Consider the following 20,164-nt stretch of genomic DNA (forward strand, 5'->3'; position numbering starts at 1 on the left):
ACAAGATTTCACAGAGGTAATTTCATTGACCAAAACCACGTGCGATTATGACATTTATTTTACTAAAGCTGCTACCTGTGCTACATAGAAAACCCCACATCTCTGCTTAAACACAACCTTGGGAATGCCTTTAAAGGTGTATCTCTTATTTGCTGTAGAAGTCTGAGACATCTGCCACCTCCTGGGGAAGAAATAAACCCATGTCCTTAAAACATGCATTTCTGCAAAGAACTCGCTCTTCAGAAGGACTTGAACCCAGGACAAGGGCATAGATGAGTTTGAAGGGTAAGCTAAAAAAGCTATTGGACATCTATAATGGCAAAAGAAGTAAGGGAGTATAATCACAGACTGATGGAGTGATACATGGGGTGAAATGACGTTCTGGCCCCAGGAAACAGTTGGATCTGTTAAGTACCTGGTACTTTGAACCTAAAAACCCCTGTATATGTATTTACTTTCCCCTCTCACATTCCTCTCATCAAGTCTTAGCTTCACATCTTGTTTTGTTCCACCTATTAAACTGCAACTGTCAACACTGTTGGTTGTGAAGAGCTGCTACTAGGTAGATAACCCTGTTAGTGCATCCCAGAGCAGCAGTAGTGATGGACTGCTGCCTCACAGTCAACCTAAAGTGTTGCTGTCAGGAGGAGAGCAGAGCCAAACTAGCACAGAACTTGAAGCTCTTAGCTCTAAAGACAGCCAAGTTAAAATGAGCTGGTAAACTCATTACTGTCCTTAAAAGGTGTTTCCAGTTTGCACATGTGGACTTGTAATGAAAACTTCAACGTAAGCCTATTTCCAAGACCTACTTTAAATATATTTACATGCATTTCTTCTTCTTTTCCCCTTTTAGGTCTGTTATTTTTCTTACGATGGAAAGGCTGGTTGTCTATCTACTGGTTATTAGCACAGCTGTGAAGGCCATGATGTGTCCCAAAAGATGCATGTGCCAAAACCTGTCTCCATCCTTCACAATTCTCTGTACGAAGACGGGGCTTCTCTTTGTGCCCCCCAGTATTGACAGAAGAACAGCAGAACTAAGGCTAATGGATAACTTTATCACTACACTTAGGAGGAAAGATTTTGCAAACATGACTAATCTAATTCACTTGACACTCTCAAGGAATACAATAAGTCAAATCATGCCTTATGCATTTTTTGATCTTAAAGGCCTTCACGCCTTACACTTGGATAGTAATAGACTGACTTACATCAATGAAGATCATTTCAAAGGTTTAATTAACCTTCGGCATTTAATACTCAGTAACAACCAATTAAACTATATTTCTCCTGGGTCACTGGATGACTTTATTGAAACAATTGAAGACTTGGATCTGTCCTACAACAATCTTGTTAATGTTCCTTGGGAAACCATTGCCAAACTCTCTAATGTCAATACAATCAGTTTGGATCATAATCTCATTGAGTTTGTGCCAGAGGGAATCTTCTCCAATCTTCACAAACTCGCCCGTCTAGACATGACCTCCAACAAGTTGAAAAAGATCCCTCCTGATCCTTTGTTTTCCAGAATACCCGTGTACACCAAGTCTAAAGGATCTCCACTGTCATCCTTGGTGCTTAGCTTCGGAGGGAATCCTTTGCACTGCAACTGTGAACTCGTGTGGCTGAGACGTCTCACCAGAGAGGATGATCTAGAAACCTGCGCCTCTCCACCAGAACTGATGGGCAAATACTTTTGGTCTATTAAAGAGGAGGAATTTGTCTGTGAACCCCCGATGATAACGCACCGAACCCCCAAACTAACAGCAACAGAAGGCCAAAGCATCTCTTTGAAATGCAAAGCTGTTGGCGATCCAGATCCCTATGTTCGCTGGATCTCCCCTGATGGGAAGCTGGTCTCTAACACATCTAGGACGATTTCTTATGAGAATGGTACTCTTGATATTCTGGTTACTTCTCTGACTGACAAGGGCACGTTTACTTGCATAGCATCAAATGCTGCGGGAGAGTCGACTGCTCCAGTCGAACTCCTTGTTACCCCATACCCTAACCTTGCTAACAGTACCAACTGCGATAAAGATGTGGAGCCTGGCCCCTCAGATATTCTCATCTCTGCCAAGTCAAGCTTTCCAAATGAAACGAAGGCTCAGCAAGAGAAGGTGGTTGTGGTTGCTGAGCTGACATCATCCTCTGCTCTTATCCAGTGGCCTTCTCAGCAACACCTCCCTGGGATTCGGATGTACCAGATTCAGTATAACAGCTCTTCTGATGACATACTAGTGTACAGGTAACCCTAACCCGTGCTCATACCTCTGTGAAGTAGGTAGTGGAAGTAAGGAAAAAGGATAGACTAATTTGACATACTCTGTCTAATGAGAGCTGTCTTGCAAGCAGTAACTGTAAAGGGGGGAATGAGAGACAATGGCTGCCTTAGACTTTGCCCATTAAACTCCTGTTTTTGAGGAGTAGCTGATGAGCAGTATCTTAGTTATGAACATTTAAGGGAATTGAGATGGATATTTTGGTTACCTTTTATGCTGATTAAGTGTAATTCTTGTATTGAAAAAGATGGTGAAGAGAGAAAAAAAAATGAGATGCACAAAGCAACATTCTGCCTGTATGGATATGCTCTTACCGTATTATGCCAAACCTCCAGCCCGATCAGTCGTGGTGTACTTCCTTTTTTCATAGACTCATAGAATGTCTTGGGTTGGAAAGGACATTAAGATCATCCAGTTTCAACTCCCTGCCATGGACAGGGACACCTTCCACTAGAGCAGGTTGCTCCAAGCCCTGTTCAACCTGGCCTTGAACACTGCCAGGGATGGGGCAGCCACAGCTTCTCTGGGCAAGAGTCTGTGCCAGTGTCCGACCACCCTTACAGGGAAGAACTTCTGCCTAAGATCTCATCTCAGTCTCCCCTGTTTCAGTTTGAACCCATCACCCCTTGTCGTATCACTACAGTCCCTGATAAATAGTCCCCTCTCCAGCATCCTTGTAGCCTCCTTCAGCTATTAATGTTAAAACACCCATCTCCATCTCTTTGAAGGGGTGTCATGAGTTAAACCCAGCCGTTGTGTTACCAGCATTATCCTCACAAAATCACAGCACTGCACCATCTACTAGGAAGGAGAAAAATAACTGTTACAGCTGAAACCAGGACAGGAGGGATGCCATTCATCCTCCCGTTGTCACGGCTACGAGCTAGAAAGGAAGCAGGAGGACTCTGTTGAGGGTAAGCAAGGGTCTCTGAAGTGGGGGTGGGAGGATGCCTTGCTGGTATCTGACAGGATGGTGAGGAGCTGGCTTGAAGATGAAGCCTCATTTAATTGTCAGCTGTGAGAACATTTGTGACATTGCTGCAGAGTTGCGAAGTGAAGGGAAATGTGAAGCAGAGATGTCTCGATAGCTGTGACTGGGGTTTCTAAAGGGACTTTATTTGCTTCTCCCACTGGAAAGTAAAGGGAAGCAACTACAGCAAGCATGGCCAGTCATATATGAGAGTTATTTAATGGGCTTTTCCATCCTTTGCCCTAACAGCTGGTCAGCCAACTTGGCAGCCTCCATACAACCACAGCAATTCGGGCTCAATGAGTTTTAAACTTTCCAAAGCCTCTATAAATAACAGTGACTCACGTGGTAGCTTGTTAATAAATCTGTGTAGAGTTGAGTCAACTGCTGCTGCTGAATGGCTTTGGTCCTAAAGAAGAGCTCTATGGAAGGAACGGGGAAGAAGATTGTATTCATATACCCCTTTCTTGGCCTGGATTCCTGTTAACTGAGAGGCTCAGGTTGGTAACAAGCCTGTAAAATAGTTGATGCTTCAACTTGCAGAGCAGTGATTTCAAATGTAATAGATTATAGGATAATGTGCCTCTCCGAAATGGAAATTCACGTGTTCTCCTTCAGTTCCCACAGTGAGTAATCGTCAAATATATATCCTTAAAGGAAGTTTAAGTGAAGGAATGATAATGGGTCAGCAATTTGCAGTTATCTGAACAACTGCTACTTCAAGCTATGTTATAATGTCAGAGCGTTTTAAGTCAAGCGCATTAATGTGCAGTGGGGAAACAGGAGTCCTCACATTTGTTTGCTGACCCTTTGCATGGTTAAGACCTCTCTCACACTCCGTGTTCCTGGGAAGGTGTGTAAGCATCTCTTTTGTGGAGTCATTCTGTTGCTATATGAAGATGCAAAGAGAAGTGTAGTAGCACTCAGCACAACCTGGCAGTGCTTCAGTCCTGCCAAAGGAGTTTGACAGAAGGTGGAAAGCTTCCTTCTACCTGGAGCACTGTGCTGGTGATAGCCTTGCTGCCTGGAAGAAGTATTAAACAATGCAGGAAGCATCAGAAACCTGTCGGCTCCATCAGGTTGAGTGGTGCCGTGGGAAGAGCAGTTGCTATGGCAATTTTGCTTTATCTTGAGAACTTAAGTTGCTCCTTTGACTCCTTTATTTTTCCTCACCTTTCCATTTCCTCCTTCCTGCACGTAAAAGCAATGGAATTGCTCCTTGTTTATCCCACACTGGGAGACTCAAATCAACGTTTATCACAGTGACGAATGTGGAAAGGGAAATACGACCTTCTGGCTCTGCCAGTTCCTGTGAATCACTTAACTCCTCTCTTTGTGTGAAATGGAAACAATCACACTGACCTATCTCCTGGGACAAGGGTTAGCAAAGAAGCGAGACATTAGTTATGGGGAAAGGAAAATTGCATCTGAACTAAGCTTCTGGCAAGCTGAGTAGCACCAATCCAGAATTAGTAAATGAAGGTGCAGGCAGCAATTTGCAGAAAGCATCAATATTGAAAGCATGAGCCTCCTTTGTTTTCAGGATAAAGGTCAGACACTGTTGTTGAACAACCATGTATAGAGCGAATCAAGACTTGTAATAGCAGCTTTTCCTTCTCCAAGCTATAAATGGATGTGTATTCTTTAAAGAGCTTACAGTCTTGCTGCTGATTACAGTTCCTGGGCAATTTGGGCTTCACAATGCTGTCATTTTAGTTGAGCAGTTGTTGCTCAAGTATGCTGCCCAGGTTTCTAGTGCAGGTCCTGGGGAAGAGACAGCAGCAGAACTAACCTTTCAACACTAAAATAGTAATGACAAATATCATACAAGCTTCAGAAAGCACTAATTAATCTGGGACAGAAGCCACACTATTTTACTACTGCTTTGTCATGACACACACACGTTTGTGTGTACATATATGTGGGAGGATGTGTCCTCCACTGAGGAGAAAAGGCAAGAGGTGTAGTTAGTAATAGTTCCCATTAGATGGCTCCCAAAGTCCAGCGGTGATGGCAGTGCTGTGTACACAGGCCAGAGTTTCATGACCAGCAACTCTATCATATCACCAGCCATTATTATAAAGAGAGCCCCAGCCCAGGTCTCACGGATGATAAGCATCACTGCAGGAAAAGGCTGGCATGGATTGTGGTTTATAGGCGTTAGTGCTCCTGAACCACTCTATACTGCAAGTAAGGTGTGACATAATACAACTCTGAGCCCAACAGCAACAACTCTGAGAGCAAATAAATCAACATTGTGATGAGTGACTATTAATCCGAAACAATGAATGCTTATCACAGATATGATTAGACACACTCTGGTCAGATCTGTTGTTGTCTCAACCCTTTGTGCCCCATGTTGTGGTTTAAACCCATTGTTCTCATCTCAACCTGTGAGTTTCACATCCTTCCTGCTCTCCTCTCCATCCTGCCTAGGGCTGAGCAAGTAACTCAGCCTTGTGCTGAGTTACCAGCTGGGTTTAAACCACACCAGTGCAGATGAAAATACACCTCTTCTGCATGCTGATGGAGTGCACATGTATCTTTATGAAAATGACTCCTTGTGTTAGGTTATGGGATAAAAGGCTCATCTCCACACCATCTTCTGGGCCATCTTTCTCCTTTAGCCTCCCTTGGAGCGCAAGAGAGAAGCAGGGCAGCAACTGGTGCTCAGAATCCCCTGAAGGGAACTGCTGGTCCAGCAAAGAGAAAAGAAATGATTCTGTATTTCCAAGCTAGGCTGGATTAACTTCAATTTGTACCACAGCTGATAGAAGCATCAGATTACTAATGCTTCATAACAGCCTGATTGATGTCCTAGTCAATTAGAAGCTGGATCTCATAACATCAAAGACAATAGTCTCCTAAGCATTGAATTTAATCTTTCATAGTTAGCCATCATCTAACTTTAATTAGCTGCAGCTACATGCAATAAATTACAAGATGAGTATTAATAGTGATGCTTCTCTATAGATACCAGAAAGACTACATACTACATGAAACTGCTGATATGTCCTTGTTTTCTCTGTTAAGTGAAAAACTTGGGAATCGAGAGGCAGACGGCTTTTAATATGGAGTACGAAGTACTGTTGTTTAAAGGGCAGAGCTGTCACTCTTGGGGAAAAGGTGATATATTGCCAGATCAATATAGCAGTGATTGCATCTGTTGCGTGAAAAGCAGTTGGAATCAGCCACGCTACGTCTGCTCAAAAATGCTTAAATTAGTGCCGTGCAATGGACCAGACTGGGTTTCAAATGGTGAAGTTTCAGAGGGTTTATAGCTCCTAATCAGTCACGCACGTGCCAGAAGGCTTTGTGTTCCCTTGCTGGGTGCCCTTGACATGCTGGACGTGTGGGTCTAGATGGACTCAGGGTTGCAGGTGGAGCTGCTGTGTGTGCTGTATGGAGTATGTCATGTATCAGGATTGATGTGGATATCTGCACACAAGCAGTGGCTTTTTGTCAGGAGGAAATCTTGGACAAATGGTTCTGTTTGCATTTCTTCACCTTGCCAGCACTCATTCCTTAAAAAGCAGGATATACCAATGCAAGTCCAGAAATCCAAGAGCCATCTGACATCTGTAAATATAGGGAATCGCGTAACTTGTCACTCTCTGGCTTGCATTTGGGTAGCTTTATTCCTTATCTTGCAGCATAACAGTTGTAATGGCAGTTTCCAGGCGTCTTCAGGGGGGTTCTTGGAAATCTCTTCTTCAGGTTTCACTTTATTGGGAAAAGCCTTATGTTAAAAACTCACAGAAGCCTTCCAATATCTAAAGGAGGCTACAAGGATGTGGAGAAGGACTCTTCATCAGGGACTGTAGCAATAGGACAAGGGGTGATGGGTTCAAACTGAAACAGGGAAAGTTCAGGCTAGGTACAAGGAACAAGTTCTTCCCTGTGAGGGTGCTGAGGCGCTGGCACAGGGTGCCCAGAGAAGCTGTGGCTGCCCCATCCCTGGCAGTGTTCAAGGCCAGGTTGGACACAGGGACTTGGAGCAATGTAGTCTAGTGGAAGGTGTCCCTGCCCATGGCAGGGGGTTGGAACTGGATGATGTTAAGGTTCTTTCCAACCCAAACCATTCTATGTTCGCATAGTTGACTGTGTTTCCTTTTGTACTGTTGATGCAGAAGTGTGTGTGTGTATATATATGTGTGTGTTTAATTAGTATGGATAAGAATGAATTGCTATCATTGCTTCTATGCTTCTCTTCTGAGACCCCGCCTGCAAGACTCTACGGAGCTCTGGGGCTCTCAACACAAGAGGGATGTGCAAGTCCAGCAGAGGCCCCAAGATGGTCTGAGGGCTGGAGCAGCTCTGCTCTGGAGCCAGGCTGAGAGAGCTGGGCTGGGTCAGCCTGGAGAAGAGAAGGCTCCTGAAGGGGACACCTTACAGCAGCTCCAGAGCTGAAAGGGGCTCCAGGAAACCTGGAGAGGGGCTTTGGACAAGGGATGGAGGGACAGGACAAGGGGGAATGGCTTTAACCTGCCAGAGGGGAGATTGAGATGAGCTCTTAGGCAGAAGTTCTTCCCTGTGAGGGTGCTGAGGCACTGGAATGATTTAAATGGAAAAGATGTGTCTGAGATGTGTCTGTCCCATCCCTGGCAGTGTTCAAGGCCAGGTTGGGCACAGGCACTTGGAGCAATGTAGTCTAGTGGAAGGTGTCCCTGCCCCGGGCCGAAAAAAAAGTGTCCCTGCCCGTGGCAGGGGGTTGGATCTGGATGAGCTTTATGGTCCTTTCCAACTCAAACCATTGAAAAGGATTCTATCCAATTTTGACACGACCTGTGTGAAAGCTCTGTAACAAAGAAACTTGCCCTCAGTGCTTCGTGACTGTATCTTCTGTGCATGGTCTCTGGTGTCTCTCCAGCTCATCAAACTCCTCATCCTTTCCTTTCACTGCACCCTTTGCCTCCCAATTGAATAGCTGGAATGGCAGAAGAGTTTCTGTTTCTCCAGCCTTTAAAATGACAGGATTGGATTGGGGGCAGAGGGATTGGACAAAGGAAAAGGGATTCATTTGAGGCAGTATTACATTTTCCTATGGGCAGTGTCATTATCAGAGTCCCAACAACAGACTCCATCTCTGTTTTGAGCTGTTTTGGTTTATTTTGGTTGTTGTTGACAATGCTGCTTGGAAATATTTCCAATGTCCCCAAAGGATGTTTTGTCAGAAGTTTTGTGAGCAGATTTCACAGTTCAGCTTTCACCAAAGGGCTTTACTTGTTACTGGCTGACTGCAGATGGCAGTGGAAAGGCTGGCACGGATTGTGGTTTATAGATGTTAGTGCTCCTGAACCAGACACATTAGCACTGTTCGTTTCAATCTGACAGTTACTGCTATGGATCCCTAGGAAAGATGCTGCTTGTGGGCCAACACTGAGCATGGGAAGATTCTGACATTAGAGATGTAATAGAAAAGGTAGTACACTTTCAGCTATAAAACCTGATTTGGTGCAGTTGTGTCTAAAATCCAGTTTCAGCAGTGGTTAGAGGTAATAGGAAGCCAGCTGCTGATGGAACTCTAATGTAAATGAAGAGGGGTTTTGAGATGAGTAGTTATTGTGAAATAATATAAGAACAGTTCTTGAAGAATTAAAGAAAATACCAAATCCCCCCCCCCCGCCTAAAATAGCCAAGGAAAAGGTTTTTGCATCCCCAGTGATTTGAGAGTCTCGTGGCAGACATAGTTCTTCAGTTTCTGTATCACAATTGTGAAATGTCTAATTATATCTATATGTGTATATAGATATAAAAATAATTATCTATAAAAAAATAATTATTTAGGTAAATGACTTTGATTGCTGCAAGCTCCAAGTTTGAAATGGAATAATTCCACTGAGAGCTTGCTAAACTTCACCCTGCTTGAAATCACTGTGTCCCAGTCACTTGGAGCTGCCAAGGATCATGTGGCATCCTGGATTTATTTCATAACAAACCTACAATCTAGTCAGTGGTACTTAAACTGTTTTTAGGTCAAACTACATGCTCATGGAGGTGTTTGTTCTGAAGATGCCATTCTCTAAACTGCAGTCTGTGGTAGAATGATAAAGATTTTATATGATACTCTGGTTCCCAGTATCTACCCACTTTTTCTGGCCTTTCCTACAAGCCCTCACCATTCACTGCACCCTGGCACCGAAGACCTGCCTTTGTTACAACTGCTATACTCAAGCTTGTGCTAATTTGACCACTATTTGATCATTTCTAGCATTATTGAAACAAAGCAAATAGGGTATAGGGAAGACTATACTGCAGAAGTAAATAAGTGAGTGAGGAAACATGCAGAGGTTAACTACTGACACAGCTGTAGACAGATTGCCTACTCAGCTGTGGGTTGTCCTTACTCATTTGGAGAGGTTTCCTTGAAACTTCCTAAATACGGCACAGTAGCTGCCTTTCCCGGGAGACGTGGCTGTGGATAACTGCTTAGCCAGTGAAGAAACATTCTCTTCTACCTTATCTGCTTCTCTGCTTAGTCATGAGGCTGAAAATAGCCTTGTGTTACCCAAAAAACTAATAGAAACCAGCTATGTATTTGATCATATTGAACATTTGTACAGCAGATTTGCCCAGGAGATCAGAACCTCCTCTTATTGATGCCAGCTACAGTGAAACAGTTCCAGCAATAGCTGGGCACACTGTAATACAGCATAGGCTGTGCAGAGCTTTCCTTGGTAATTAGTCAGATTTGAGTCCTATTGAAACCCCTGACAATAATGCAATGCAGAAAGTTGTTGGAAAGGAAAAAAAGGGAGCATCAAAGGCTGCTGAATAAGGGAAATAATATGGATATTAAGCTCGAAAACAGTATTTTGCATAATTTTTCCAATTACACACCCCTCTCACAGATGGGCAGACTCCTAAAGCCTAGAAAGCCACTTGCTGTGTGGCGTTTCCTTTCTATTCCTGTTGCTTCTCTGGTTTTCCAAGCAGTGCCTTCTTCTCCAGAGGTTACCTAGGACATCCCTTCTTTATTTGCAGATGTGTGCACTGAGGTTTGGTGGCAGTCTTTCTCATGTCAAGCAATTCCAGACTTTGTGCCATGTAGGTAGTCCTTTTCTGGGAGCCATGAGAGATTTCAAAGCCTTTTTAGTGTTGAAGGCAGGCAACTCAGTTCTCCACCTTCTCAGTTGCACCCCTTTGTATGAGAAGCAAGAATCTTCTGCTTAGTTTCTGTGTAATGTGGTGTTTGAACTGAGGGAGGAATGCAGTCCAGTGTGAGCCTTGTGTTTGGTCACTATGAAATGCTGCCAAAGTCTGGAAAGTTAGTTAGATGAGGTGGTCGTAGTGAGGTGGGATCAGTCTCTTCTCCCAAGGAACAAGGGTTGGGACAAGAGGAAATGGCCTCACGCTGTACCAGGGGAGGTTTAGGCTGGGTGTTAGGAACAATTCTTTCTCCAAAGGGTGCTCAGGCATTGGAACAGGCTGCCCAGGGCAGTGCTGGAGTCGCTGTCCATGGAAGCGTTCACACACTGTGTAGATGAGGCCCTCAGTGGCATGGATTAGTGGTGGCCTTGGCAGGGCTGGGGAATGGTTGGACTGGATGATCTTAAAGATCGTTTCCAACCTGGTTGATTCTGTGATTGGCAAGGGAATGGTTTTGTGTTTTCATAGTCACAGAAATTCAGTTGTTATAAATGAAGTGGTAGCAACCATGTGCTTGGAGAACGTTCTTTGGAAGGTGTAGCTCTTCTTTCTTTCCAGTCTAAGCATTGTATAGTCCTTAGTCCCATGGATGACTACTTGGAAAAGCCTGTATGATGAGTTGTTAGTCTTCTTCATCACCACCCCACCACCACCTTTGTGGCCAGGAGGAACCCACCTGCTATAAATGGATATAGTTTCACTGACTCCTTTGCAACAGTGCTGTTTTACTCCAATGAGTAATCTGAGCCAAACGTATGGGGAGCTGGTCTGCAATGCGATGCTGTGGGGATTGGTAACACAGCATATAGCTCTTCTTTTGGGATCCTTCTCATCTGTTGATTTAGCACCAATGCTGCTTTGTGGTAGATGAAGTGTGACTTCTCCTCTGGCCATTGGTAAGCATGTGCACTGTAGTCCAGGTTTGTTTGAAACAGCTGAAGTAAAGAGATTGTCATGGCTAAAATCTGTGTCTTCCATCCCTACCCAGTACCCTAGGCAATGCTGCTTGTTCCGGCTGCTGTGTTCATCTTCTGTTCTGTTAGTTTCCTTACCGTGGTGGCGTTTGTAGTCAAAAGAGCTCTCCTTAGGCTCTATCAGCTTGGAAGTTTACTGTACTCATTTTCTCTTCCAGGATGATTCCAGCTGCAAGTAAATCCTTCTTCTTGACTGATCTGGTTGCAGGACGTGAGTATGACCTCTGTGTTCTTGCAGTTTATGATGATGGATTGACATCTTTGACTGCAACCAGAGTGATCGGATGTGTGCAGTTCACAACCCAGGAAGAATACAAACAGTGCCGATCCCTTCACGCGCAGTTCCTTGGAGGAACCATGATCATCATTATTGGGGGTATCATTGTGGCTTCAGTTCTTGTTTTCATTTTCATCCTTCTCATGAAATACAAAGTCTACAACAACCATCACAAGAACAAAACTACTAAAGTGAATAACGTCTGCTCTCAAACCAATGGAAGCCAAAGTGGCTCGATGGCTCGATCCACTTCTAAACTTGCAGAGAGACAAGAAAGCTTGCACCAGGAATGCTCAGGCTCTTCCATCAAAGGCAAAACTGTTGTAGATTTGGATTGTGATAAAGCAACTCCAGCCAACACAACCTTTTTAACAACTGAAGCGTTATCTTAATGGCCATTTGATGGGACAGGACAAACCTGGTGGTATTGCTTGAAACATTTGACTGCAAGTGGTTGTATTTTAAGCTTCACTACTATTGTCTATTTTTAAGATCAGATGGTTTAAAGAATATTTTTTTAATCTGTATACACTTCTTGCATTCTTAACTATTTTGTTTCAATATTATTAAATCTAAGTGTGTGATTTACAAGATTTTTTTACTGGTTCTTTTATAGCACACAACTCTGGTATCAAGGCAGCAGCATGGTGAAGTTCTACTTAGGTTGTCTCGGGGGAAATGCACTGTGTTTTCATTTGATTACCAAATTAGCAGCAAAACTGTACTCTCAGGATCCTCAGACTTCCTTTCTCATGGCAGAGTCTCTTAGAAGCTTAAACTACTCATCTCTTCAAGGAACAATTTGTTATAAAGTTGGTAGCTTCTCAATAAAGTTGTTGGGGTGTTTTTTTGCCATAGGTATGTTGTCTACATGGTGCTCACGAAGGAAGTAAAACTAGCAAGGTTCCCCATAGTAAAAAAAAAAAAAAAAAGACACTCAGCATAAAAAAAAGAGTAATTTAAAAGTACTTTAAGTACCTTAGCATATTCTCTCAATATTCACTGGCACAGAAATATGAACTCGTATTGTTGGCTGCTATCTGTTGAGACTGTGCCTTTGAGTAATCTCCTCTCATTCTTGGTAGTCACATTTACCTTTGTTTTGGGAGGAAGAAGACCTGGGTTCCTTCTTTCTAAATGGTAAACCTTTACAAACCAGGTTGAAATTCCATGTGTTTCACTGTGCATGTTTTTGGTCTGCTGTAAACCATGCCACAGCCTCTCCATCTGAAAGCCTTTTGTTGATTGAGGACCCACAGATTAAAGCTTACATGTCCCGAGGACATTGCACTACCTTGCTGTGACACTGCCTCTTCAGCTGGCTTTGATATCGGTCTCATTTCTGTAACAATGCATGAAGTGTAATGTAAGTGGCTGATAGATGAATTTTGTGAATGTGTCTGGTCAAGTAATTTTAATGCATTGGATATTGAAATGTTCCTTTTGTTTCAAGGGATACTGTCAGACAGAGTTTTGGGGTTGGAATAACTTTCACAAAGCCTGTGAGGAGCTCGTGACCTCAAGTAGACAAAATGACCCCTTTGCCATCATCATGATTCTTTGCAGTGCTTTGATTGTGACTGGCTTGTGTCTTTTAAAGCATCATAACTTGGCAGTTAACAGAAAGAGAAGTATTTTCCCTAAGCTTGTCCCTTTAACAGGCTCAAAGTGTTTCTCCTGTTTGGATATGCAAGAATGGACCAAGAGAAGTTAGGTAACTCTTAAGTAAGCCTAAAAGTGAGGCAGAGACAGCCAAAAGTTGTTTAACAATTAGCACTTAAGTACTGTATCTTAATGCAGGTAGTCTTAGTAATTGCCAAAGTAGGAGGCATTTCTTGACGTTTCTGTGATGCTGAGGCCTCTCTTCTGATTTGATTGTCAAATATTAATGGAGGAAAATGTAACTCAAGGGATGCTGGGATATATCAGGGATATTTATGACAGTGAGGTCAGACTATGCAGCCACACTCATGGTAGTGTTCTTTGTTGTGCAACCATGTAGATGGATGCTTCCTGTTATATAGATCATGGTGATGGGCCCTCTGCTTTCCAGGGACACAGACTCAGCACTGGAATCCTGAGGTATAACCACCTGAACCTGCCTATGGTCACTCAGTTGAAATGCTTTTGTAATGCTCACCTCTTCCAGAGAGCCAATTCCTTCATCTTTGGCCAGACACCGAAGTCAATGCTGGAATGTGAACATGGTTTTCTTACTTAGTGCAGCCTGATTGCTATGAGTGTTTCGAGTGGCTCAACCCACCTGTACATTAAATCTGTCTGTTGGTAATATCCTGCCATTTCCTACCAGCAGCACTTTGTCATGCCCTTTTATTTGTTTCATACTCGTTACATGTGGAAATGCTTCACTGCTGAGCAGCACTGGTGGGGTTCAGGGCCACTATAAATGCTGTATCTTGACACTTGGTAGGTAAACTTAGGCTAACAGGGGTATCAGAGCAGCCCAGCCTACCTATTCTATTAGCCCTTGGACCACATGCAGCAACAGCATGTTAGTCCATTCTGTAACTGCTGTTCTGTCTTGATCACTTACGCCCATCTTATCATTAGGGGGCAAGTGTAAGACCAGTATGAGCTGCGACAGCAGCATCTATACCTGCACAGAATCATTGTGTTGGAAGGGACCTTCAAAGCTCATCTAGTCCAACCCTCTTCAATAAGCAGGGGCCAGAACCACACACAGTAGCAGGGACATGCTGGAATATCATAGAATGAATTGAAGATAGATAGATAGATCTACTTCAATGGATTGAAGTATTTCTCCCTTGGAAATTCCATTGGGGTTTGGTGCATTTCTCCAGGTTCTTCTGAGAGGTCGAGGTTACTGGAGAATGAATCTTTATCCCTGATGGCTCTGCATAGAAGCATAAAGCATGGTGAAGGGTCTGAAGAACAAGTCCTATAAGGTAAAGCTGAGGGAACTGGGGGTGGTTTAGTATGGAGAAGAGAAGGCTCAGGGGGGATGTTATCATTCTCTACAACTACCTGAAAGGAGATTGTAGTCAGGTGGGGTGGGTCTCTTCTCCCAAGGAAGAAGTGATAGGACAAGAGGGGGAGATGGGGCTGCATAGGTCTGTTTCAGCTGGATGAGTAAGGGGGAAGAACAAGAGGAAGAACAACAAGGGGAAGAAGAAGAATCAGCAGCAGAAGAAGGCAGAGGGCCGGCAGCTGGTACCAAAGCCCTGAAGCTAGGAGTGTGCCAAGGGCTGGATCCCTGGTGATGGATCCGAGCAGCCCCACGCAAGGAGAGCTGCTGCCTGTCCTAGTGTGCAGGGAGGGGGAGATCCTCTGCCTGGAGCCAGCCTGGTCCTTACCTTCAGTGTGTGATGGTAAAGCAGCAACTGACTCCAGTGCCGTGATCCTCCCCAGGGCTCTTTCCTGCACAATGGTGCTCTCAGAGCTGGTGAAGCTTAGCAGGACCTGGACAGAGAGAAGCTGCTGGTGTGCCCTGGGAGCAGACACATCCTGCAGCAGAAGCAGCACTGCACGAGCTGGACCCACACTTACTCCATGAAGGCTTCCTCTGAACCTGTAGTGGGATTCCTGCCCCTCGGGTTCCCCCCACAGGTTTGGGATAACTGCACTGGGTCAACCCTGTGGCCGGGCAAGATAGGCAGATGTCACCCTTTGCAGCTACTGTACTCCAGAAGGGCCTTGGAGGTGGGCATCCTCCCTGCAGCATACTCTCTCTGCAGGGCACTGGCGTGGGGACCATGCACTCAAGCAAGAGCAGACACCTCCTTCAACCCAGGGTGAGGAACAGCCCTGTTGAACCCCACTCTGCACATGCCAGACCTGCAGCTGTTCACTGACCCTGGGGGCAGGAGAGTTGAGCACCAGCCTCCCTAGCATGTTGTCCATGGATTCGAGGGTCTACAAGGAGGATAAAGACCTGTGGCATTGATGCTGCTGTCCCTCCCACCCCAAGAGGCTGATCTGAAGTCCCAGCACTGAAGGAGGACTCCTGTGGTACCCAGGAGAGACCAAGGGGCAGAGCACAGGACGTGGCCAGGCCCATGGGGAAGGGGATGAAGGGATGATGGTGGGAAAGCAAAGCTGAACCCTGTCCTGCCTTGGATCTTAGCCTAGTTTTCCCTGGGAGAGAGTTAATTTTCTTCCTAGTAGATGGTCCAGAGCTGTGATTTTGTGAGGATAATGCTGGTAATGCAAGGATGCTTTAGTTGTTGCTCAGTAGCACCCTGACCTAGGACGTCTCAGTCTCTCTCTCATGCTCTGCCAGTGAGGAGGGGCACCAGAAGTCAGGAGGGAGCAGAGCCAGCCACTGCTCCCACAGGCAAGGAGCCAGGATGGAAAGCTGGTGCTGGGCATCACCTACACATGGTGCCCTCTGCAACAGTGCTGCCAACACGGATATCCTCACTTACCCACCTTAATACATGTAGAACCTTACTGTACACTGCTCTCTGGTCACCAAAACACCAGCTCCCTAAATGCAAATATCCAGATTGTACTCCTAAACCTAATGGCTTAGGACAAAAGTCATCTTCTCTCTTTGACTCTTTTTGTGCTACAGCCATCAGACCAAAAAGAAATCACTGTTCATCCTGCCTCTTTTATCTCAGCTGGTGGTTTCCCCACCCCTGCCCTAGGGCATTAAGGGAAGGGTTGTGGTTGTTGCCTGGGGTATATAAGGCACGGTGTTTCACAAGGGAGTTCATTCAGCTCTTGGGCTTCAACAGGGTCAGTTCTTTGGTGTTTGCTTTGTTTTTCGTAGCTTTAGAGCCTTGTGATGTTTTGTGCTGTTGTTGTTTGCTGTTTAATGCAATGGAATCAGCTGGGTGAAGAGCTTCAGGACATGGCAAAGGTTACCAGTGTATGTATTAATAAGTATCTCTGGAAGGTTTGCTTTTCTAAGCTATTATATTCATAGGAGGTGTTTAGGTTTCCTAAACCTCAAATTGTTTGTTGGTCTTCTCTATTACCTTTATTACGAGGCACTGAATGTTTTTATCACTAGAGTTTTGAGGTTATGTCCTACTGCTTTTGCTCTGTATTGCATTATTAGCCAAAACACTTACTATTAAGAGAAGCAACATAAAGCAGTGACAAGAAGGTGGAACTAGGAATCATTTGTCAGGTGTTAGTAACTAGTTGTTTTTTCCCATCATCTACACATGGGATCTCATCAACAGTACCACCAACATGGCAATCTGTCCATGCTTTGCCATCTAAAAGTCTGTACTACTCCTCAGTAAAACACATACTTGGGTGGCCTGGAGCAGAGCTCACAGAATGCAAACATCCAGCCCTTGCTCCTAAGCCCAAGGTGCCAGTACACAAAGCTGCTGCTGGTTAGCCCTTAGGTCTCAACACCTATGTAATGGTGCCATCAACAAGGCAGTTCCCCCTAGCTTAAACCACAACAGCCACCTAGAGCCCTATTTATATACTGCTCTTGTGTCGAGTGCTTTCAAGTGTCCTGAAGCACACAATGCAAAGGGCAAATGTCCAGCTCCTGCTCATACACCTGAGGTGTCAGGACAGAAACCTGGTGCTGGGCATCACTTACACAGGGTGAGCTCCACAATGGTGCCACCAACGTGGCAATCAGGCCTTGCTTAGCCACCTAAAACTGTATACTGCCTCTGTTGATTGCAAGCATCCAGCCCCTGCTCACACGCCTGAGGTGCCAGCACAGAAAGCTGGTGCTGGACATCACCAACACATGGAGACATCCAGAACAGTGCCACCAATGTGGCAATGAATCCTGTGTAGGCGATGCTCAGCACCAGCTTTCTGTCCTGACACCAGAGAGGCAGGATGCAGGTGGAGTTTGAGGTGGCAAAGTGAGGTCTTTAGATCAGAGGAAGGTTCAGGTTGTGTCCTTGTAAAACAGGGGAAACAATAAGGTCTAAAGCCATTTTTCAGAGTTCCGATATCTTTTTTCACTCCCTGATGTTCTGAAGAGCTTTGATGATGCTGGATTGGATTAGCAAATAGGTTTAGACCAGTCCAGTAATGCTTTTGCTGGTCTAATGTTGACAATTCTTGTTTGTTTTCTCTCAGCATTGTTGCTGTTCTTGTCTGCATATGATCATCCAGAGCAAGGCTAGAGGAAATGTAGGGAAGACTGCTGGAATCCCTTCCATCCTCCCTACTGATGATCCAGAAACTGGATCATCTGACAGTAAGTCATATTTCTGTGCTTTTATACATCATACATACCCTGTAAAACTGCTTTGTTATCAGTGTATTGGGAATCTGATGGGAGCTAGAAAGGCCTTTGCTAAAGTTTATAGAGACTTGAATAGTTGTGGTGGAAGAGAAACAAGAAAGAAGGAGTCACGTAGGTGCATGAAGTGAAGAAAGTGAGATGAGTGTTTAGTAACTTGGAAATAAAGTTTGTTCTGAAGGATGTTTCATTACTCTCTTTGGTTAAAAGATAGGTTTCTGTTAGCCTGGGAAAAGCATTTCTAACTATTGATGGAGCTGGTAACACCATGACTTCAAGTGTGGCACCTATCTACCTTCCCTTTCCTAGCAGTTCATCTCTTTGTTCTGGCTAAGCAAGGGTGGATAGCCATGTTGGTAGCACTGTTCTGAAGGGCACCCTGTGTAGAACATGCCCAGCTATTTGTCTTTGTCCTAACACATTAGGTTTAGGAGCAGGGTCTGGACGTTCGCACTTTGGGACCTGGTTTATGGGGCATCTCAGAGCGTTGTCCTGCATGGTCTTACACAGATGAAGGTTTAGGGTTAGGACACTGGGTGAGAGGCAAGGTGCTCAAGGGCCTTGTGTGAAGGAAGAGTGGATTCAACACATTGTGCTGGGTCTCAGTGGGTTGTTTCTCTCAGAGGTAATAGCGGTGGCTGGTAGGGTTGATGTGGGCAGTGTAGGCCATATGGGGAGATGGGTTAGGGGCTGGAGAGCATGTCAGGGCTTGTCTTGGTGGGATGTGAGGAGTCTGGAGGGGGAATGTGTTGGACTTGGCTGGTGGGAAGAGCAGGGGGCATAGCATGTTGCACTCAAAGCATTATGTGTCTGTGAACCCTGCAGGTTAGCCAGTGGAGGGTGTGTGGATCAAGAGCAAGGGCCACCTGCCCACACTGACCTTCTTCAACATCTCAGAGAAGGACTATGGCAACTACACATGTGCGGCCATGAGCAAGTTCGGCAACACCAATGCCAGCATCATCCTGTGTGGTGGGTGCCTTGGTTTGTTTTGCAGCAAGGTGTAGTGAGAAGGAGGAGAAGGAAGAAGGAGAAGAGGAGGAGGATGAGTGGCCAGAGATGAAAGGGAGTGCGTTTTATTTATCAGTGCCAGCCCAGCTGAGGTGCCGAATGAGTGGTGAGGATACATCAGAGGATGCTGAGGAGATCTGCATTGGCCCATGCAGGAGAGCACTGCTTGGTGGTGGTCATGGTGGGTGTTTAGGGATGAGCAGCAGACAGTGAAGAGAGAGGATATTGTTGGAACGCAGGCCCAAGGAGAGGGCCCCAGCAGGTAAGGATACACTTTGGGACACAGTGTAGGGTATTTGCAGGTTGCCCTGTTGGCAGGGATACAGGCAGTTGTTAAGGAGTGCAGGCAGTGGCAGGTTGGGAAGTGTAGGTCTCAAGTGGTGTAGGTGTCAAGTTGGGTATCGTAGGTGGCACTTGAGTTAGTGTAGGTGGCAATTTGGCTAGTGTAGGTATCAGGTTTGGTACCATAGGTGTTAGGTTGTATAACAAAGGTGTTAGGTTGGGTAGTGTCGGTGTCACTTTGGGTGTTATAGGCATTAGGTTGGATACTGTAGGTGGCACTTTGGGAACCATAGGTGTTAGGTTGGGTGGCGTAGGTGGCACTTTGGGTACTAGAGGTGTTAGGTTGGATACCGTAGGTGGTACATTGAGTACTGAAGGTGTCAGAGGTAGCAGAGGTGTTAGGTTAGGTAGCATAGTGTGGCACTTTGGGTGTGCTCGTGCAGCTGACTCAGGGTTAGCACAGATTTATTAGACTGGTTCCATCAGAGGTGCTTGGAAGTGGGACAGCTTGGGCTCATGGTGTGAGTGGGTTCTAAGGAAGCAGGCAAGGAGGACAAAGAATATGCAGGAGGCAGCCTTTGAGGTCTGTGTGTGGAAAGGAGGTTTGTTGCATCTCATAGGATGGAGGCTGTTATTTGGGAAGGATTTGGGTGCATGTGGGTGTCAGTTGGGAAGAGCCAGGGAAGCAAAGGCCTGGAGGAGAGCCCAGGCACAGGTCTGCCCATGCTCCACATGTGGAGAGGCAAGAGGAGATGATGAGGGATGGATACAAGGATGGAGCATGGCCATGGTGTGGGGCTAGGCATGCCACAAGGCCAAAGACTGTGGTGAAGAAGCATGGTGGTGGTGGGTGCTCTTCTTTGCAGGCAACAGGTCGGGCACCCTGGGATGGTCAGCAATGAAAGCTGCGATTCCGGAAGGGACACAACATTCGGGATGGACTTGAGGCAGGTGTAAGAACCCCCTCCTTCCCCATAACACCCCCCCTCCAGAGGGGAGGGAAGG

The 20,164-nt window shown here is 45.4% G+C and overlaps 1 protein-coding gene across 1 annotated transcript; it reads left to right on the top strand.

Moving 5' to 3' along the window:
* The first annotated feature begins 857 nt into the window (after positions 1 to 857).
* LOC104400688 (leucine-rich repeat and fibronectin type III domain-containing protein 1-like protein) lies at positions 858 to 12,044 on the top strand. The gene is made up of 2 exons (XM_010012055.1): positions 858 to 2,248; positions 11,534 to 12,044. Exons 1-2 carry the CDS (start codon positions 873 to 875, stop codon positions 12,042 to 12,044), a joined length of 1,887 nt encoding a protein of 628 aa, XP_010010357.1. The 5' UTR covers positions 858 to 872.
* Positions 12,045 to 20,164: the final 8,120 nt, after the last annotated feature.

The sequence above is a fragment of the Nestor notabilis genome, unplaced genomic scaffold (assembly GCF_000696875.1).
Source record: "Nestor notabilis isolate BGI_N333 unplaced genomic scaffold, ASM69687v1 scaffold8053, whole genome shotgun sequence".
NCBI lineage: Eukaryota > Metazoa > Chordata > Aves > Psittaciformes > Psittacidae > Nestor > Nestor notabilis.

What these genes read in the sequence shown, in the direction of transcription:
- LOC104400688 (XM_010012055.1), top strand. Translation starts at nt 873, where the DNA reads ATGGAAAGGCTGGTTGTCTATCTACTGGTTATTAGCACAGCTGTGAAG. An exon ending in GATGACATACTAGTGTACAG is followed by an intron (nt 2,249 to 11,533) that starts GTAACCCTAACC and finishes TTTCTCTTCCAG; the next exon opens with GATGATTCCAGCTGCAAGTA.